General features: G+C 40.7%; 1 protein-coding gene across 3 annotated transcripts in view; it reads left to right on the top strand.

Moving 5' to 3' along the window:
* The window catches only part of LOC140464418 (E3 ubiquitin-protein ligase MGRN1-like), a 158682-nt gene that overhangs the window by 119898 nt on the left and 22457 nt on the right, over window positions 1–16327 (top strand). For all 3 annotated transcript variants that reach the window (XM_072559443.1, XM_072559441.1, XM_072559444.1), the window contains exons 8-9: window positions 4801–4848; window positions 16140–16208. In XM_072559443.1, the coding sequence (XP_072415544.1) occupies window positions 4801–4848; window positions 16140–16208 (117 nt within the window). The remainder of the gene's footprint in view (window positions 1–4800; window positions 4849–16139; window positions 16209–16327) is intronic.

The raw sequence follows: 16327 nt of genomic DNA, 5'->3' as shown, positions 1-16327 counted from the left end.
CAGTGGTGTGGCACTGTTAGTCAAGGACAGTATTATAGTTGCAGAAAGGACATTTGAGGACTTGTCAGCTGAGGTAGTATGGGCTGAGGTTAGAAACAGGAAAGGAGTGGTCACCCTGTTGGGAGTTTTCTGTTTACCTCCAGAGATGTGGAGGATAGGACAGCAAAGATGATCCTCGATAGGAGAGAGAGTTACAGGGTAGTTATTATGGGGTCTTCAACTTGCCAAATATTGACTGGGAACACGAGTTCAAGTACTTTAGATGGGTCAGTTTTTGTCCAATGTGTGCAGGACGGTTTCCTGGCACAGTATGTAGACAGGCTAATAAGGGGCAAGGCCACATTAGATTTGGTACTGGGTAATGAACTCAGCCAGGTATTAGATTTGGAGGTAAGTAAGCACTTTGGTGATAACTGAATTGTGGTCACTATGTTTAATTTAGCGATGGAAAGAGATAGGTATATACCGCAGGGGAAGAGTTATGGCTGGGGGAAAGGCAGTTATGATGCGATTAGGCAAGATTTAGGATGCACAGGATGGGGAAGGAAAGTGCAAGGGATTGGCACTGTTTAAATGTGGAGCATATTCAAGGACCAGCTACTGTTAGGCAGGGAGGAAGTGGTCGAGCGCGGGAGCTGTGGTTTACTAAGGAAGTTGAATCTCTTGTCAGGAGAAAGAAGGCTTATGTCAGGATGAGATGTGAAGGTTCAGTTAGGGCACTTGAGAGTTACATGTTAGCCAGGGAAGACCTAAGGAGAGAACTAAGAAGAGCCAGGAGGGAACATGAGAGGTCATAGGATTAAGGAAAACCTGAAGGCTTTCTGGAGGTATATCAGGAATAAAAGAATGACTAGAGAAAATTAGGGCTAGTCAAACACAGTAGTGGGAAGTTGTATGTTGAATCTGAGGAGATAGGGGAAGTGCAAAATGAATATTTTTCATCAGTAATCACACTGGGAAAAGGCAATGGTGTTGAAGAGAATACTGAGATACAGACTATTAGACTAGATGGGATTGAGGTGCATAAGGAGAAGGTGTTAGCAATTGGAAAGTGTAAAAATAGGTAAGTCCCTTGGGCTGGATGACATTTATTTTCGGATTCTCTGGGAAGCCAGGGAGGAGATTGCGGGGCCTTTGGCTTTGATCTTTGTCATCATTGTCTACAGAAATAGTGCCAGAAAACTGGAGAATAGCAAATGTCCCCTTTTTCAAGAAGGGGAGTAGAAACAACCCTGGTAATTATAGACCAGTAAGACTTACTTCAGTTGTGGGTAAAGTGTTGGAAAGGGTTATTAGAGATAGGATTTATAATCATCTAGAAAAGAATAAGTTGATTAGGGATCGTCAACACGGTTTTGTGAAGGATAGATTGTGTCTCACAAACCTTATTGAGTTCTTTGAGAAGGTGACCAAACAGGTGGATGAGGGTAAAGTGGTTGATGTGGTGTATATGGATTTCAGTAAGGTGTTTGATAAGGATCCCTATGGCAGGCTATTGCTGAAAATACGGAGGCGTGGGATTGAGGGTGATTTAGTGGTTGGCTGGTCAGCTGAAAGAAGTCAGAGAGTGGTGATTGATGGGAAACATTCATCCTGGAGTTCAGTGACTAGTGGGGTACCATGAGGATCTGTTGTTTGTCATTTTTATAAATGACCTGGATGAAGGCATAGAAAGGTGGGTTATTAAATTTGCGGATGACACTAAGGTCGGTAGAGTTGTGGATAGTCATGAAGAATGTTGTAGGTTACAGAGAGACATAGATAAGCACAGAGCTGGGCTGAGCCATGTCAAATAGAGTTCACTGCGGAAAAATGAGAGGTGATTCACTCTGGAATGCAGAGTACTGGGCTAATGGTAGGATTCTTGGTAGTGTAGATGAGCAGAGAGATCTCATGTCCAGGTACATAGAACCCTGAAAGTTAACATCCAGGTTGACTGGGTTCTTAAGAAGGCATAAGGTGTGTTAGCTTTTATTGGGAGAGGGATTGAGACTCTTGAGCCATGAGGTCATGCTGCAGCTGTACAAAACTCTGGTGTGGTCACATTTGGAGTATTGCGAACAGTTCTGCTGACTGCATTATAGGAAGGATTGAAAACTTTGGAAATGGTTCAGATGAGATTTACTCGGATGTTGCCTGGTATGGAGGGAAGATCTTACGAGGAAAGGCTGAGGGACTTGAGCCTGTTTTCGTTAGAGAGAAGAAGGTTGAGAGGTGACCTAACTGAGACATGTATGAAGGTTAGATGGGTTGGACAGTGAGAATCATTTTCCTTGGATGGTGATGCTGGCACGAGGAGACATAGCTTTAATTTGAGGGGTGGCATATATAGCACAGATGTCAGAGTTTCTTTACTCCGAGTAGTAGGGGTGTAGAACGCACTGCCTGCAACAGTAATATACTCACCAAATTTAAGGGCATTTAAATGGTCATTGGATAGACATATGGTCGAGAGTGGAATAGTGTAGGTTAGATGTGCCTCAGATTGGTTCCACAGGTTGGCGCTACATCGAGGGCAGAAGGGCCTGTTCTGCGCTATTATGTTCTATGTTCTAAAGGTCAATTTGCTGTTATATTTCCTTTATTGATTATTCTGTGTGTGTGCTAACTTTGTGTTCCTTGCAAGAGTATATCCAATTCCTCAGAACATTAATAATGACAAGCATCTAATAATTACAAAGTAGTCTTTTGAGGTGGTATGTAGCTCGAGGTGTAATTTCTTTGGATGAGTACAGCAGGCCCCATCTGTATGGATGCACAAGATCCCATGGCATTGTTTTAAGAAACGATGACTGATCATTATTTATCTCTTGGCCAGTACCAGCACAGTAAACTAACTGACTGTTGATGTCATGTGCTGTTTGTGACACTCTGCCATTGGCTACCTGATGCTCTGTAGTCGATCATACAATGTGGAAAGACGCCATTTGACCTTTCGAGACTGCACCAGTCCTCTGAAGAGCATCCCTCCAGACCCAGTCCTCCCACCCTATTTCCCTGTTATTACGCATTTACCATGGCTAATCCATCTAACCTGCACACTACAAGGCAATTTAGCATGGTCAGTCCACCTAACCTGCACACGACAAGGCAATTTAGCATGGTCAGTCCATCTAACCTGCACATGTTTGGACTGCAGAAGGAAGCCAGAGCACCCAGAGGAAACCCACACGGAGTATGTGTGAATTCCACACAGACAGTCACCAAAGGCTGGAATCGAGCCACCTTGTGCAGCAGCAGTATGGTCACTGAGCCATGTGCTACCCTTTTCTCACCAATTTTGGAGCTTTTTTTCCATTATGTTCGGCTGATAATTGACTCGGTCTGGTTCATGTGAAATGCTGCATTTTTAAAGATTCTTGAGTGGATCCTGCTGCCAAAATGGTTACTAACTGTGACGATCTGAAATGCGTTCATTTTGAATCTCTGCCGCTGACTTTTCTTATTCTCTTTCTCATCTCCCATCAAGCAGCAATGGAACCTTTCATTTTCAGCAAATAGGAAAAGGCCATTCACCCCCTGAAGCTCGTTCTTCCATTCAGTGAGATCATGGCTGATCTGTGGCCCATATCCCTAACACTTCAACCTAACAAAAAAAAACCGCCTAATTAAAACTTAAAATTAACAACTGCTCAGTGGTTAGAACTGCTGCCTCACAGCGCCAGGGACCTTGATTCGATTCCCACCTTGGGTGACTGTCTGTGTGGAGTTTGCACATTCTCCCCGTCTCTGCGTGGTTTTCCTCTGGGTGCTCCGGTTTCCTCCCACATTCCAAAATATATGCAGGTTAGGTGAATTGTCCATGCTGAATCTCCCCCTAGTGTTAGGTATGTTAGTCAGGGGTAAATATGGGGAATGGAAATGGGTGGGTTGCTTTTCGGAAGGTCGATGTGAACTTGTTGGGCCAAAGGGCCTGTTTCCATACTGTAGGGAATCTAATCTAAACTAATCCACCATCAGCTGCTGTTCATGGAAGAGAATTCCAAACATCTATTACCCTTTATGTACAGAAGTGTTTTTTTCCTAAGACAGTCAGGCCCTGGTTTTTGGACTATGGCCCCCTCGTTCTCGAATCTACAGTTAGTGAAAATAGTTGATCTTTATCTAACCTGTCTTTTCCTGTTATTATCGTGAAGACTTTGATCACATCATCCCTGAACCTTAAATCCTGGGGGAAACAGGTCTGAGTTGTATAAACCTTCTCCATAAGTTAATCCCTGAAGTCCAGCTATCATTCTCGCCAAAATTATGTGCAGCACCTCCCAGAATCCACGTGGATTTTTTAAGACAACTATTTATTCTCTCCCATCTATTGCTTTATTTGGATTGATTTTTATTTATAAGATTTGCACTATTAGAAATGCAGAGCTAATTTTGGGGCACTTGTCTGACTTTTACAAATGGAGAAATCAGTTTTCTGATTTACTGAGGTCCTATTATTAATTGTATGGCTGTTACTTTGCAAAGCAATATTTAAATGATGAGAGTAAAACAGAGTACCTACATCAGGAAGCTTATCTGTCCTGTTTGCTGTATCATTGGCTAACTCCTCCTGAGCTACTAATAACCAGCTATTTGTGGAATTAGACAGATTCTTGGTAAGTCTGTATTTGTAGCTGTAGACTCGATTGTGAGAAGGGATAGTTTTTATTTTTGACACAGTTCTATATGTACAATCATACATACTAAATTGGTTCAAAAAATATTCCACATTGCTATTTATATACCATGTAGAATTCTCTTGACTGGCTTTCGGGTTGTTTTTAACCTGACTTGCTGATTACTTCATTTATTTTGCAGCACGTCGATGGAAGTTTTTCTGTGAAGCCATTAAAGCAAAAGCAGATTGTAAGTAACCTGTAAACTTGATGATGTCGTAATAGTGATGAACAAGCTTATTGAACCAGAACTGAATTATTTATATGCAGGAGCCAGAGTTCTCCACAGCCCTTCAGAAAACTTGATGCTTGCTTTTTTGCTTTCCCCATTCAACTTCCCTCTTGCAGGACAAGGGTCCTTGTCAAGGATGCAGCAAGGAACAGGTTGTTGTCTCTGGATGCACAGTTGTCTGGCAGGATGGTGATGAGGCCCAGTACCTAATTTTGGCATGTGTTTATACCCATACAGGCCTGTAAGCAAACCATATCAACTTTCTGTGGAAGCTCAATGCAATATTTAATCCAGCGATCTTCCATGGAGTGATTAGAGCAGCATAGGAGTCTTTTTGGCCTCGGATCCACGGCAGTTCTTTGCAAGAACAATTTAGCTACTTATGCTGTTCCGTCATTACCCAAAGTCCTGTAAATTCTATCCCATTATGTATTTGTCCAGTTCTCACATCGAACACATCCTTACTGATTACTTAATTTTAAAAACAAATTTTTCCCCATTTTATATTTTGGACAGTCACCTTAAATCACTTTTCTGTCGTTCTTAATCCTTCTGTCAATGGTAAGAGTCCATCTTTATCCACACTCTCTCAACCCCTCATGATCATGAGCACTTCAACCAAATTCCCTCTCCACCTTTTGTCTGAGGATGCTAATCGCTGCGTCTCCAATCTAGCCACACAACTGAAGTCCCTCATCCCTAGAATCATTATCATTTTCTTCCCTCCCCTCCCCTGCACTCCTTTTTAAAATCTTTACATTCTTCCTAAAATGTCTTGTTCAGAATTGGATATATTACTTCAGTTGAGTGAGTGCTTTATAATGAGTTGTCATAGCTTCCTTATGTTTGCATTCCATGTCTTTATTCATAAAGCGTGGGATCCTTCAAGCCTTTTTGCCCACTTTCTCAACCTGCCTTGCCAAGTTCAATGATTTGTGTGCATATATCCTTTGACCCAGGTATTGGAAAAAGCCTTTATTTTATTTTGTGCAGTGTACCTTTAAGGCCACAGTGGACTAGGGAGTATTCTGAAAGAGGGTTTAAAAGTTTCTGATTATAATATCATTAAATTCCAAGAAATGCTCGTGTGACCTGAGGTTACCATAGAAATGAACACTTAAAATGCAGAAGGTACATACAAGACTGTTTATTTGTGCTACGACACAAGGGATACTTGCTGCAGTGGTATAGATACAATATTAAGTTGTAGTGAATCAGTCTGTAACTTTAATATTTGCAACATGACACATTCTAAATTTAATTTAGAGATGAAAATTAGAACCTGACATTCCAGAGTAAATGAAAACTGAATTGTATTAAATTTAATTAGTCCCCAGAATGTTCTGTTCACTTGCCACTCAGTATTATTAAAGTTCTTGGTAGAAGTGTGCAGTAGAGTCATAGAGATGTACAGCATGGAAACAGACCCTTCAGTCCAACTTGTCCATGCTGACCAGATATTCCAACCCAATCTAGTCCCACCTGGCCCATATCCCTCCAAACCCTTCCTATTCATATACCCAAGGTCACCCCTCAGCCTCCGACGCTCCAGGGAAAACAGCCCCAGCCTGTTCAGCCTCTCCCTATAGCTCAAATCCTCCAACCCTGACAACATCTTGTAAATCTTTTCTGAACCCTTTCAAGTTTCACAACATCCTTCCAATAGGAAGGAGACCAGAATTGCATGCAATATTCCAACAGTGGTCTAACCAATGTCCTGTATAGCTGCAACATGACCTCCCGACTCCTGTACTCAGTACTCTGACCAATAAATGAAAGCATACCAAATGCCGCCTTCACTATCAGTCTCCCATGGGGAACCTTGTCGAACGTCTTACTGAAGTCCATAAAGATCGCATCTACTACTCTTCCCTCATCAATCCTCTTTGTTACTAATAGTGGGGGAAAAAAACCCATCGTCCAATACAGGGTTTGAGACCGTATCTATAAACTGAGCGGCCCCATTAAATGCAACTGAGCAAGTTGGGAACTGTCTCGACAAAGCCTTTCTCAAGTTGTTTCAGAAGTTTGCAACTTTTTCCATTTTGTATAACAGTGGTGCATTACAAATGCAGCAATTTTATGCCCAGTGATAGGCTTGAAATCTGATGTGATGTTGTGCAGCCGCCCCATGCCATTGATGCTCCTGCTGTAGCATGGAAAGATCTTAGGATCAGTTGCTGGCAGTCAGTTCAGAATGGGAATTCAAAAATGCAAACCAGGTTCTCACCAAACTCTTTAATTTTTGCTAAGATCTGGTTTCTGAAGCAGGAACGTTATGGGAAGCAGTGGGTCTCTGGGTCACCAGCTGTCGAGCCAATGCGAGTCTTTTGTTGTCTGTCTTCTGGAAGGTTGCCATATTTTGTTCCATTCATGTGCTTTATAGGCCAGTGACAGGCCTTACCCAAGAATCAAGACAAGGCTTTTGACCACTAATTATCTGCTTAAAGGCCTCAATTGAGAGTAGGTGAGAAGGCTGTCAACATGAAACCAATCTTTGTAATGCGCTTGCTTATCCCTAAAACTAAAAATATTGCGATTGTTGGTTTTATGAGCATTCTACTGTAGTTTGACCATGATTTCAATGCAGTCTCCCCTTTAATAAAATTGTTGAATAACAACTCATATTCACCTGCTCTGAATCCTGTCAGACAACCTTCCAGATGTTAAAGTCTGCTTATTGCAATAAAAGATTTAATGTATGTTATCTTGGCCATTGGCTTGCTTGCTTTTGGTTTTATTGGGGTTATCTGTTCTGTTGCATTAGTTTTTGTGTGTGTACACATGTAGAGAGAGCCTATTTTCTTTCTTCCTATCAAATTATGTCATTTCACACTTCTCCGCATTAAATTTCATCTATCGTGAGCCTGCCAAAATTTAGTTTTTATCTACTTCTTTCTCCTATGTAGAAATCTAGATATTATGAAAATAAAATGCAATTTTGGTTTAGGTTGGTGACTTCCGTAAAAAGTTACTTTTTGTTTTGGTTCAAAAAATTTGAGCATAGTAAATCGGAACTGAGTTAATTTTGAACAAATTTTGTCTGTTACAAGAAAATGTTGATTTAATAGCACAATTAAAATATTTCTAATTGCTAGTCTATTTTAAAAGGATTGCGTGCAATGACGATAGTAATATGAAATATATGGACATGGTGTGAAAAGCTGCACAGTTCAGATCGTCTGTGCTTCTGCCATCTTAAAAAAAACAGCATAAAATGTTATAAGTAGATTCTAATTAAGGGAAGCAATGATGAGTTCCGTCAGTAAGTTTCCTTTTGAGCAGTACCCAAAAAGGACACATTGTCAAAGCTGTCCATCTTGCACTCATCAGAACAATTTGCATGAGTACCTTTTTTTCTAGAGGAACGCCAACATTCATGCTGCTTGAGAAGAGAGTGCTGATTTGTTGGTACTTGAACTCTGGTAAAGGCATTGCAATGAACAATGCATTTAAGTTTTAAACCAGATAGTTTGACTTTGGTTAGGAAGTGTGAAGCCCTAAGAGGTGTGTTAGGAAATGGTGGATACCTGTTTAGTTGAGTTGAAACACAGGCTCCTCCTGTCTTCAAAGACAAATTATTAATGTGTATTAATACATGTAGCTTCCAGTACGTGCATACACCACACTATGAGCTCAACTCACTGTCTTAAATTTGTAGTCAGTGTAGAATCTCGCACATTGAAGGCCATCCAACAAATGTCGGCCAGTCGCAGGATCACATCTAACGTTCAACGTTGTTGTGAATTTTTCAAGTGTGGGATGATTGGGTACAGCCAGTACCTTGTTGCAAAAAATCAAAGGGGTATGTTGTTTGATGCATTTTGGGACGTGCAGCTTACATACCTGTCATCACACCAGTATTAGAAATTCACATACCATATTACCCATTTGTGTGAAGAATCGAATATCTATTTGGCTTGATGGCAGTATCCTATTAGTGATAAACACTGACCTTTCCCCTTGAATTGGTATTCTTGTGAGTTTTCCTAATGATTGTAAAGCAGAAAGCTTTGACAGAATAGGACTTCTTTTGGCAATATTCTTAAGATTTTCTATTCAGTTTAAATTTTTACTTGAATATCTGACTTGGGCTGTGGTCCTACTGACTAGAGTACTATTACAGTTAGAGCACTATTTCTTGTATCAATTCGGCTATGTTATTATGAGTCTTTGCCAGCGTTGAGAGACATGTTGTGAAGATAGACTGAGGTTTAAATTTCTAAACTTCTGTTGTCTTTTTTTTTTGTTGGATAACTGTAGCGCTCACCCCTTCCTTAGGAGAGAACCGTACACTGTGTTATAAAACTGCCACACCTTGGGTCCCAGATGCTTAATTTTTTAAAAGCTTTATGAGGCACTTTCTCTACTGCACAATATTCCCTCTGTTATGCTTCTGAAACGCTGGCTTCTGCAGTGCATACTATGTGGTTGGAAATCACAATGCTGTACTAAGCACTAATAAAAATGTATAACTACACAGGAAATTTCAAGTTGTAGTCTACAATGTTAGAGACCTGGGTCTTATCAAACGTCGCTGTGTTCTTAATTGTGTTTTGAGAAGTGATGTTGTAAATTTGTTTAAATTCTAAACATGTTAAATGCTTAAATAGACTTGGAGATTTGCTTTTAACTGGCAGAATGCGCTAAACTATGCACATCTAGTTATATTTGTACTTGTAAATTGTAAGTAGGGTAACATATTTTGAACTTAATTTGTCTGCATTAAGAATGGAAGAAAAAAATCACAGGACATATTGAAACAAAATATGATGCGTCTACCTATTGGCCACACCAGTGTTTTTGTCCATCCCTAACTGGCTTTGAGATTGTGGTGCTGACTTATTTTCTCTAACTACTGCAGTTCATTTGGTGTAGGTCAGCCCACAGTGCTTCTTGGGCATGGTTTCTAGGGTGTTGACCCAGTGACGGTGAAGGAATGGCAATGTAGTTCCAAATCAAGATATCACGTAGCTTGGAGAGAAATATGGGCCTAATGGTGTTCCCATTCATATGCTGCTGTCTTGTTCATCTAGGTGGTAGAGATTAAAGCTTTGAAAGGTACCGTTAGAGGATCCTTAGTGCACTTATCTAGGTGGCATACACTGCTGACTGCATCGGTGGTGGAGTGAATATTTGGGAAGTAGTGGAATGGGTGCCGATCAAGCGGATTCCATTAGACTGGATATTGTCAGGCCTCTCGAATGTTGCATGGAGCTGCATTCATCCAGGCAAGTGGGTAGCATCCTATCACATGTTTGACTTTCTAGATGGTGGACAGGCTTTGGTCCAAATGTGTTACTGTTAGAATTTCCAGCGTCAGGACATGCAATTGTAATAGTGGTAACTTTAGGCTGGTCCATTGAGTTGCTGATCAATCATAATCCCAAGCAAACTAATTTGAGGTATTTTGATAATTGTAATGGTAATTGTACGTCAAGGGAAGATGGTTAGATTCTCTTTTGTTAGAAATTGAAAATGACTATGCTTCCCATTGAAGCATATTTTTCATTATTCTGCCCAATTAAAAATCAAAATTAAGATCCATTATCAAAAATCCTGTCACCAGAGGTTGAAACCTGATGCCTTCGCATAGCATAGGAAGCACTGTCATTGGAGAAACAAGAGGAGTAATGAAGAAGAATCTGGAACATGTAAATAAAGCAATGAAAATAAACTCTAAATTGTTCTCATCCTCAGACTGCTGGAATGTTCAGTGAAGCAGCAATTCCCTTTTGTGTGCTTGACCAAATTTTCAACTTTAACATTGACTCTTTCGTGCATATGCTTTTGCTTATTTAATATTACAGCAATAAAGCTGCTGGGTGAGGAGTAATTTTATGACAATTTCATCAGCACAGGCTACAAAAATAAATATCTAAAATGGAATGTTTAAAAAAGGAAGCAATTCATATGGTTCAATTCTGATGTTTACATTTTAAAGCATTTTCAGCAACCAGATGAAAAATGCAAACTATAAATAGGATTCTGGATAAAACAATTCGTTACCTCAGGCTTCAGTTCTTTGTAACTTGGATTTGTAGAGCAATGGAACTGGGTACGGATAAAAGATGAGAGAACACAACACTTTAATTTATCTCCTCCTCTTGCCCCACGCCTCAAGCAGGATCACTCCAATGATGTAAGATTTATGTGGAACATACAGAGAGTACCAAGCCACTTAGCCCAAGCTTCAGACCATGCAGCCTGATCATAGTTCAACTGGACCTTCACTTCATTTGCTCCATAACTTTTGGTACCAGTGTTCGACAATAAACTCAGATTTGAAAGCTCCATGTCCATTACCTTTTGAGGGCATTAGTTCCAGATTTTGACACCGTTTGTTCTAAAACATTCTTCCTGATTTCAGTCTTTCATGGCCTTTAAAATTGTAAGGATATGGGGGTAAGAGTAGGCAGTGGGAATAACTAGATTGGTGTTCAGAAAAATCTAGAGTGGACCTTGTGCTTACCATCTATTCTTCAGTGTTCTAAAATTGTAAATATACCTTAATCTGGGTGTCGGCTTTTTAACAGGATTATAAGCACTGTTACGTATAAATTGAAGGCAAATTTTTCAGCATTCAGAATGGATATGTATTTCTTGCATTGCTAACCCCTAGTTGGTTATTTATTGTATTGGACTTTGTCCTTAGAAAGGTGTTGTATATATCGTCGTAACCTTCGCACCAAAGTACAATGATGCTTTTCTGGCACCGGTTATTTGACGATGAGAGTTTTTCTCAGTAAGAGAACTCAGAAACGAACCACTATGATCTGAGGTTTTCTCTTGCAACACTCCCAATTCTGGTCCTATGATATAAGTGAGAAATGAAAAAAAAATGCATTCTTAATGGTGCTTTGTATTAGTGGTCAATGTGGAATCGAGTAGAACTCCCAGAGGGGAAACTTCCTTTGTGCAAGTTGAAATTCTCATAGTTTTGTCCTGTAAAAGCTGAAGCCTGGTGTTATTGTGCCATCTGCTGCCAAAACATGAAATTACTGATGATAATTCCAAAACAAAATGCTATTCGTCATGCTGTTTTTAGATTAGATTAGATTTCTTACAGTATGGAAACAGGCCCTTCTCCACAAGTCCACACCGACCCTCTGAAGAGTAACCCACCCAGACCCATTCCCTCTGACTAATGCACCTAACACTACGGGCAATTTAGCATGGCCAATTCACCTACCCTGCACATCTTTGGATTGTGGGAGGAAACCGGAGCACCCGGAGGAAACCCACGCAGTCACAGGGAGACTGTGCAAACTCCAGACAGTCACCCAAGGTGGGAATTGAACACAGGTCCCTGGTGCTGTGAGGCAGCAGTGCTAACCACTGAGCCACCATTTTAAAAAAAACACTTGGTTGCTTAAATGCAAAACACAAGATGGTTAGCTAGATGAAGTTATTAACATTAAAACCGGAAAAAGACATTGTTGTTTTTTAATGAACAAAACATTGGTGCAACAAAGAATGGGTAGCCAGCCGGTAAGGGTGTGAGGCAGTTCTGAAGCCAAAGCAGGAGAAGCTTGCAAAGTGGCTAAAGTTTTTAAGTCTGGTTATCAAAGTCGAAGTGAAAGTGAAAAGTCTTCAAAGGAATGTGCTGATACTTGAAATGGTCTTGGGAGGTTGGAGTGAGAACGGAGCAGTGCATATTTTTGGACAGTATCAAAGGTAAGATATGGAGACAAAACTTTATTTTTTGGAAAAGTCACCACCTAAAATTGCCTTCATTAGGTTGATGTCAAATTTAGTTTGTGATTATCAGTCCTATGAAGCACACTTCTTTCATTTGTCCATCAGGTATGGGTATTGCTTCGTCGGGTCAGCATCTATTGCCCATTCCTAGTTGAGAAAGTAGTGGTGAACTGCAACCTTCAACCATGTGCTGAAGGTCGACCCACAATGTAGGAGAAGATTGCACAGATTTTGACCCAGCGACATTGAAGGGACTGCGATTATATATTCAAAGTCAGGATAGCGAGTAGCTTAGAGGGGAACTTGCAGGTGGTGGTGTTCCCATAGATCTGCTGTCTTTGTCCTTCTAAATGGAAGTGATCATAGGTTTGGAGGGTGCTGTGTAAGGATCTTTGGTGAGTTTCTGCAGGGCACCTTGAGGATAATATGCACTGTAGTGATGTGGTGCCAATTAAGCTGGCTGCTTTGTCCTGGATGGTGTCAAGCTGTTTGAGTGTAGTTGGACCTGCACCATCCAGCAAGTGGGGAGTGTTCTGTTATACTCCTGACTTGAGTCTTGTTGATAGTGGATAGGCTTTGGGGTGTCAGAAGGGGAGATTCTTTTTCCAGTTTTCCTAGCCTCTGACCTGCTCTTGTAGCCACTGTATTTAAATGACTAGTTCAGTTTCTGGTCAATGTTAACTCCCAGGATAGTGATGATGATAGTGAGGGATGAAGCAACAGTAATGTTGTTCAAATGTCAAGGGGCAATAGTTAGATTCTCTCTTGTTCATGCTGGTTGTAGCTTGGCATATATCTGGTAGGACTGTTGCTTACTACTTGCCAAACCTGATATTGTCTATGTCTTGCTGCATTTGACCATGGACTGTGGTTTTTATCTGAGGAATCTAAAGTCATGAGGAGTGCTGAGCATTATTACGACACAGCAGTGAACACATCTGTTAGTTAAATTGAACACACAGAGAAGCTCACCTGGCCTCATAATCTTTTCAAATATGAGTGACAGAGAACTCCCAAATTCCAATATTTAAAGAAAATAATATTAATTTATTCTTTAACTCAAAAAATAAACATAAAACAACGACTATTAACAACTCTAAGCCCCCCTTTTTCTTAAACTTGAGTCCAACTCTACAACAACATGCTGTTCCAATAAAACACTTGCTAAAATTACATCGACTTAATTTCAAAACCATATGGCGACTGTCATCTTTATTTCTTCTGGCTGGTGATCTTCCTGGGTCATCGTCTTTCTTTTTCCTGTCAAGATGTTTCGTATGAAAAGGTACCTTTGATAGAGAATGTTTCAATGTCTTGGGTCTCTCTCTTGATGGCAGTTGCTCTGTCTGATTTTCAAAATGACTGCCCTTTTTATATCCCCCAATGTTGGATCATCTTATTGGTTCGATGTTGGCAGAACAGTAAATTCAAACTTGATTGGGTTTTAGTATCATGGGGCATATGCTGATTAAATTTGAATTAGATTAGATTCCCAATAGTGTGGAAACAGGCTCTTTAGCCCAACAAGTCCACACCGACCCTCCAAAGAGCAATCCACCCAGACCCATTCCCCTACATTTACCCCTGACTAATGCACCTAACACTATGGGCAATTTAGCATGGCCAGTTCACCTGACCTACACATCTTTGGACTGTGGAAGGAAACCGGAGCACCCAGAGGAAACCCACGCAGACACTGGGAGAATGTGCAAACTCCACACAGACAGTTGCCCGAGGCAGGAATTGAACCCGGGTCCCTGGTGCTGAGAGGCAACAGTGCTAACCATTGAGCCACCATACCACCCACAAATTGTTGTCAAAACAGCAACCAACTCTGGTATCTGTTTCACAGCCAAATGTTACATAGTTTCAATTTTCCAGTACACTCTGAGACTGTTCATGAAAGCTCTCAATGCAGAACAGAATTCACCCACTCTTAAAGATATGGTAGACGCCTTCAACTTCATAACAACATTATGTAATCATCAGTGAATATCTCTACTACTGACCTTGAGATGGAAGGCAAGTCATTAAAGCTACTCCTGTGAATGCATGTTGTTGTAGTAGCTCCAAACATGTTTGGAGGTTTTTATGGACCGAAGCTGCATACTCTTGCTTGCAAGTGAAGGTGTTGTGTGGGGAAATAGTATTCACTATTAATACCCCTGGAGTTACCAGAACGGAATTGAGCAGCCAGATAAGAACTGTGTCCACAAGAACAGGTCAGAGGCTAGGACCCTTGTAACTTGGGAATATCTCCCCAAGATTGTCCTCCGTTAACAAGGCACAACATGATGGAATTCTCTGCCTTTGTCTTGTTGAATACAATTCCGACGCCATGCAAGCAGCTTGGCGCAATCCAGAACAAAGCTATCTACTTTGGTTGCCAATCTATTGAACCTTTTCAGCATTCACTCCCTCCATCCATCGGGAGCAATTTGTCCCACCTACCAGCAGCAACTCACCAAAGTTCCTTTGGCAATGTCTTTTCAAACCCATGACCTCTATCACCTGGAAGGGCGAGGACAGCAGATGCATGGGAACAGCACCACCAGTCCCTACAGGCTCCCATCCAAGTTGGGTTGGGTGTTGTTGGGTCAAAATGCTGGAATTCTTTTATACCCAGCACTTCAAGGACTTCAAAAGCTAGCCTAGCCAACAATGTTTAAATTATGTGAAAGAGGAAAAACAAGTGTCAAATGAACAGCCATTTGAAAGATGGAGGGGAAAAGGCAAAGGTGTATTTAATAGTGGGGTTCTGTCGTAAACGGTATAAGATAACTTTGGAATGCATAGGTTAGTGGCATTGAAGATAAGAACAAGGGTAGATTTTACATGGGCTGCGGTAGTGATGTGAAAGATGAAGAACAGTGCCTGTGAGAAATTTATCCCACATGGGAGATCTTTCATGCAGTTAAAGTTGGCAAAGCTTTGGTCCTGGCGGCGATTTCATCAGATGGTGAAACTGGAAGAAAGGAATTCATTTCTTTGATAAGTGGGATAGAAAGTGAAGGAGTTAATGTAATCAATGGTCTTGTAATACATGTCATTTACAGTAGGTTCTGCTTAACATTTCTAATATGTTGACAGAAGCTGAGTTGAATTTATCATTGGAAGATAGCCAGATGGTGCCTTAATTTGCTGGCTTTAGGGAAAGGGAGATTGAAGGCTTTTGGACAGAGTTGCAGGGGAGTGCAGTAAATGTGTGGAGCAACTGTTTTAGGTAGTGACTGGCAATCACCTGGAATTTGCTGCCTGCAAGGTTGGTTGAAGTGGAGATGATCAGTGATTTCAAAAGGAAAATTGGATGTGCTCTTGAAAATAAACATGTGGAAATAGAAGGGGGATTGGCACTGATTGCTGTACAGTGAACTGGCATGGAAAAAGGCCGCCTGCAGTGTCAGAATTAATCTATGGCCCTACAACATTTTACATTTTGGTGACTCTGTCAGAAATCTATTAACAGGTCACTGGATATTTCATTCCAGCAAATCAGTGCATCCCTAATGTCATCCCATCAGTTGGCTTTCTGTTTGTGCCTCCTGTAGGTCGACCGAGTCAGCTATCTGCTCCAAGAAATATATGGCATTGAAAATAAGAATAACCAAGAAACAAAGGTACCTATTTTATAATGTTTTCAAGTTGACTTCAAAACCTGTAACTGTTCTGCAAACTTTACTGGAGTCAGTCTCGTTTGAGTTTTTTATATTAAAATATTAGTGAACTAAATTTTATT

The sequence above is a fragment of the Chiloscyllium punctatum genome, chromosome 40 (assembly GCF_047496795.1).
Source record: "Chiloscyllium punctatum isolate Juve2018m chromosome 40, sChiPun1.3, whole genome shotgun sequence".
Classification (NCBI taxonomy): domain Eukaryota; kingdom Metazoa; phylum Chordata; class Chondrichthyes; order Orectolobiformes; family Hemiscylliidae; genus Chiloscyllium; species Chiloscyllium punctatum.
Note: the sequence above shows the minus strand (reverse complement) of the source record. Positions and strands in the feature narration are given on the sequence as shown.